Source organism: Brassica oleracea, chromosome C3 (assembly GCF_000695525.1).
Source record: "Brassica oleracea var. oleracea cultivar TO1000 chromosome C3, BOL, whole genome shotgun sequence".
NCBI classification, from domain to species: domain Eukaryota; kingdom Viridiplantae; phylum Streptophyta; class Magnoliopsida; order Brassicales; family Brassicaceae; genus Brassica; species Brassica oleracea.
The window spans coordinates 56,947,734-56,953,382 of NC_027750.1; the positions used below are offsets into that span (position 1 = coordinate 56,947,734).

The 5,649-nt window shown below is 33.1% G+C and overlaps 1 protein-coding gene across 1 annotated transcript; it reads left to right on the plus strand.

Moving 5' to 3' along the window:
• Positions 1–2,491: 2,491 nt before the first annotated feature.
• On the plus strand, positions 2,492–3,229 carry LOC106333976. Its single transcript, XM_013772353.1, has one exon. The coding sequence runs from the start codon at positions 2,525–2,527 to the stop codon at positions 3,125–3,127; it is 603 nt and encodes a 200-aa protein (XP_013627807.1). The 5' UTR covers positions 2,492–2,524; the 3' UTR covers positions 3,128–3,229.
• Positions 3,230–5,649: the final 2,420 nt, after the last annotated feature.

Sequence of the window (5,649 nt, forward strand, 5' to 3'; positions counted from 1 at the left end):
ACTCTCGTGGTTTTCCAACTACTCTAGATCCTAGTATTACAAGCTATCCTGATGTAGAGATCTTTAGATATCCTAACAATCATATAATTCAGAAGTTCATTCAAAACCCTAGAAATTCCTAGACCTAGCAGGTGGATCTACTCATGCATGATAGTTGTCACACAAATCATAGATGAATAGATGAAATTACAATAAATTAAAATATAAAAACCAAAGGAGTTCCAGGAGGACTCTGAAGGAGTTCCTCCTTTCTCTCCTAACTAAGAAAAACAATGAATTAAAGAAAGCGTATCCATCAACAATGGCTTATAAATAACATAAATATGGTTTATGGTCGTCCAAGGGTATTCTGGTAATTTGTGGTTGATTCTAGGCTTCAGTCGGTCATAAAATATGATTGGCCCATATTCTGGCATCACCGTCGATTGACACCAAGGCTGTGTCATCGATCGACGGTCCTTCATCTCCTCGACAGCTTTCTCTCGCGAGACAGACTGACCACTCTTCAGTAAAACGGGCATAATGTTTGCTACAGGATTTTGATTGACCTCAAACCGGTGGCATTGGAAAGCTAACTCAAAGCTCTATCCTATTTCAGGGCTCAATCTAACTGTGGGAAAGGCTCCATCCGTAGCTAAATATCTGACGCGTCTGTGCAGCTCTTTACTCAAAAGGCTCCAAAAGACACCAAAATCACCACATTCTTCCAAATTATCTCTAAACCTATAAATCCTCTAAATAGACTCTATATCGTAGTAAATATATATTAAAGCACTTATAAATCATGGTTAAAAGTAGGTAAAATCCATGGCCTATCAAAAATACAGGTGCAGTTCGGGTCTGAGTCATGGGAAAAGTACATATTCAATATCTTTTTGGACCGCGAATCTTTGTTCCAGTTTGGGTCCTATCCGAGACTCGATTGGGTATTTCATATATGTTTTCGGCATTACAGATATTTTAAGTTTCTGGTTCGGGTTTTCGGTTATAGTTTGGGGTTATGGGTAAAATTTCAATTTTAGAAAAATATATTTTGGGTTGGTAAAAGTTTGGGTGTTTTCGGTTCTCCGGGTTATGTTTACAGGTAAAATTTTGGATCTTGTGAGTATATGAATATTCTTCAGGTATTTGTTTGGATTTCAGGTATTTTTGTGTTTCAAGCCTTTTTGTGTTTTGGGTACTTCATGTTTTTTTGGATTCTAATACCCAAACCAATCCGAACCTGTTATGTATTCAAAAATTAAATTTATTTTACAAATATTTGAATTATGAGTTCGAACCAATCCGAAACCAAAAAGAACCGACCCTAATTTAAACTATAGATTTTAAAATATTTAGTTATATAAAAGGTTTAGGATCCGAAGAACTCAGACCCGCATATCCAAACATGAACCATATGCTTCGAAACATTTTATCTCATTTGATATAATGCAGAAATATTAAAGGATGTTGGTATAACTAACCTAACATATGAAACATCTGATATATTTTAAATCAAATTTTTAAAAGTCAATAGTTTAAATTAAATGTTTTAAAAGTCAATATATCTTTTACATTCTTGTGATTGAAATAATTTGGGTTGCTAAAATGTGAAAAAATAACAATTGTCGTTATAATAATTGTTGGAAATCGTGGGTTATTTATTAAAATGTAATATGTTTTAAGTTGTTGCTATAATGAAGGCATGTTATGATTTTTGGTTTTATGTCATAGGTTGGACTAAAAAATGAAAGGATCCAAACAACTTTTATAGGTAGATTTTTTAGGACTCATTCTCTTTTAATAGTATTGATATGTGAAATGATTTTTGTTGCATCTTGATGTTTCTTAAATCTATGTGCACCAGTAAAAGTCTAGCATTCGTTTTGTAAAATTAATTATTCACATAATAATATACAAACCTTAAAATGGGTATTTACTTCAATACATTTTGCTCTTTGTTTCTTCTTCGAGTTGATTGGCGTTTGTTCATAATAATTTTCAACCTAAAAATGGAATGATGATTTGCAAGTCAAAGAAAGTTGCAAAAATGAATATATTTTAGCTTTTAAATTAAATTTTTACTGATGAATTTGCATTGTACCTACATTAAAAAAAGTTAGCACTAAACCCATATTTTATATACATAGCCGAGGTAATTTTGGGTCACGACACGAAAAATAATCAAAATCCATGAAACCATATATAGTTTAGATCATAATGGTAGTGATGAGCAAATCATCATACATTTTTTAAATCAAGAGAGCATTATACAAATAATTGGAATAAAATAACAATTACTTCCTCAACACTCATAATGATTTACACACTGCCCAATATATTTTATTGAGTAATTAAACTACAAACCATATTAAAAACTTCAAGGTACAAGTCAACGTCAACGATCATCCATAGGATTTGTACGGCAATCAAGAGTTACATCTCCGCGTATGCTATAAAGCAACCCTAACCTTAATCCTAAAGCCTATGCAATGAATACACCAAAGAGAAAATAAAATAAAAACAAACAAACAAAAAAAATCCAATGAACAACAACTCATCTAGAGCAGGCCAGTGGTTACAACACTACGAACCACACCAAGTTCAAGAGATCACTCCGTGCTTCAATACCATTAGTATGATGTCACCATCAGCAGCGCATGAAACAGCCAGAAGGAGATCTAGGGCTCCGAGGAGAGCCATACCAACTACTCTCCTAAATGCAAACCCAAGCAATTTTCGAGCTCTAGTTCAGAAATTCACTGGACGCTCTGCGGGTGGTGAATCCAACCGTGGAAAAGGTCCGGTCACTCTGGATTTTAGGTCTCCAACTACACTCTCTAAAGAAGGTATCTTTCCGGTCTCCGGAGACCGGAATAATTATGATGAAGATCATCATCATGCGCTTAACCGGCATGTGAGTAGGGAGCAGCGTCACGTGACTTGGTCAGGTGAGGAAGCAACGACGTTGTACCAGTTGGGTGAAGAAAGTAGCTCGATGTTTGATCAAGATCATGATCTTTTCGGGGAGTATTCCGGGACTAGCAGTTATGATGAGGGTTTAGATCATATGGATTATTGTTATCATGATTTTTACCTACAGACGGCAACGTTGGAGGAGTTTATGATGAGAGACCTTGATTTATAATATAGCTTGATTTTAATCATCTGATTATCATAAAGCTGATGTTAATCATGATCATGATGATGTTACTTTGGGGAATAAGTATTCGGGGATACTGCTTTACAAGTCCAGTGATAGCATTTTCTAAAAATATTTGTTGAACAAGTATATTGTTTTCTATTCCAATATAGATGATGTAAATTTTTACGCCGATTTTTTAATCTCCGTATTGTTAATTTGATTGATTAATTGTAGTAGATAATACTATCGTGATTATACTTGGAAGAGTGAATTATAAAATAAAAATAAGTAAAGATGTAAGATGATGTCGGAGACTTGGTCATATACTCCCTTGAAAACGCGTGTATTTTCAATGTTTTTAATTGGTGAAAATTTACAAACGTAAGGAGTTATTTTATTTATACTGTAATTTCCTCAGTAAAAGCCGACAGAGAGAATGAATCAAAGGAAATGACAAAAGAGCCAACACTTGAACAATGTCCGCAGTCCAAAAATCTTGCTCAACATTGTTTTCAATTGATATAGAGATATTCATAAACCTTATTTCATGGTCAAAGTTTATGACCACTCCTTTGGATATATATATATATACCCTAGGGTATATATATCACAAAGTCAACTTTGCATCATACTATCGTTAAATTCCTTTCACATTTCACTCACATGCTAAAACTCAGGGTTCGTAACTTTTAAAAGAAAATACTTTGATTTATAATTTTATACAATGTTCAAATATTTGTTTGGCGGTAACTATGTGTTTTATAGAATACCATCGATTACAAATTATTCGAGATACATGCAGAGTCTAAACGTTAATTTATTAATTATTTTTATATATTTTATATTTATATTAAATATTTATTAAAAAAATTCTAACTAAAAAAATTATTTAATTATAAAATTATTTTGATGAATTATAAAATTAGATATATAAAAAAAGAAACTAGATAAATACGTGGATTTACACTAACATTATTGCATGATATAACATATTTATGATTTAACATATTTAGACTAATTTAGATATATTCATATATTTAAACTGGTTTAATAGATTATAACGATTTAAACTAATTTGGAAATCAGAATTTTGAAAAATTGTTTTGCATCAGTCTAAGTGCCACCTCTATCGATTTTTAGAACTTTGTTTATACTCATATTAGGTGGCAGATCAATATGATCCCGTTCATTCGTCCGTTTGAGTTAGCTAAAGTGAATATATCGACTATACAATTTTGTTTTTAACTGAATAGACTGAAATGTAACGTAATTGTTTTGGTAATTACCAAATGAGTAAAAAATTGTACATCTGGTGATTACCAAAAAAATTACGTTACATTTCAGTCTATTCAGTTAAAAACAAAATTCATATATCAGTTGTTAAATATTTTTTATATGTTTACTAAATAAAACATCATTAAATGTTCAAAAAAAAACTGTACATCATATATCAGTTGTTAAATATTTTTCATATGTTTACTAAATAAACATCATTAAATGTTCAAATATATATATATATATCAGTTGTTAAAAAAATCGGAGAATGGTACCTCTTTTGGAGAATGGTACTCGGACTCGAAGAAACCTCTAAATTTCGATTGGACTCATACTTCGTATAATGGCAGCTGACCAGATCAAACAAGTTGAGGCATAGCTTAGTCCTGAAAGTATAAACTAATGGTCCTAGCTAGAAGTTATGAATATAAATATTTGGTGTCTATGAAGTCTATCTATAGAGACATTATACAATATACACTACAAGAAAACAACGACATACTGAGGGAAAAAATCGTCGGTATGTCGTCGGAATAACGTTATTCCGACGACATACCGAGGAAACAAGTCCTCGGAAATTAATTTTTCGTCTGAAATTCCTCGGAATTTTCCGACGGAATTCCGAGGAAACAAATTTCCAAGGAAACTCCGAGCACTACAAGAAAACAGCGGTATTCTGACGGACATTCCTACGGAAAATGAAATCCTCGGAATATCCCGAGGAATTTCCGAGGATATTCCGAGGAAACACAAAATTTGGTTTCCCCGGAATTTCCTCGGAATATACCGACGGAATTCCAAGGAAATATTAATCCGTCGGAATATTCTTATGGAATACCGAGGAAAAATGTATTCCTCGGAAAAAACCGAGGAATTCCGAGGATATATTATAGCCGTTAGAGAGCCGTTGGGGGATTTTAAAAATTCCGAGGAAATTCCGACGAACTAGCCGTTTCCGTCGGAATTCCGTTGGAATTTTCTCGGTCTGTCGGCAGGATTTCAACTATAAATACAAGCACCCCTCTTCCTCTTCATTCACTCCATATCTTCATCCTCCCTCTTACTCTCTTTACACACGAATTTGATTCATAAAAAACATGTCTTCTTCAAATTATTTTCGTTCTTGGATCGATTGACCTCATTTGGATCCGAACACGAGATTGCTTACGGAAGAATACCAACGAGGTATAACCGAATTCATGGGGTTAGTTCACCGACAACCGGAAGCAAAAACAGGTATGTTAAGATGT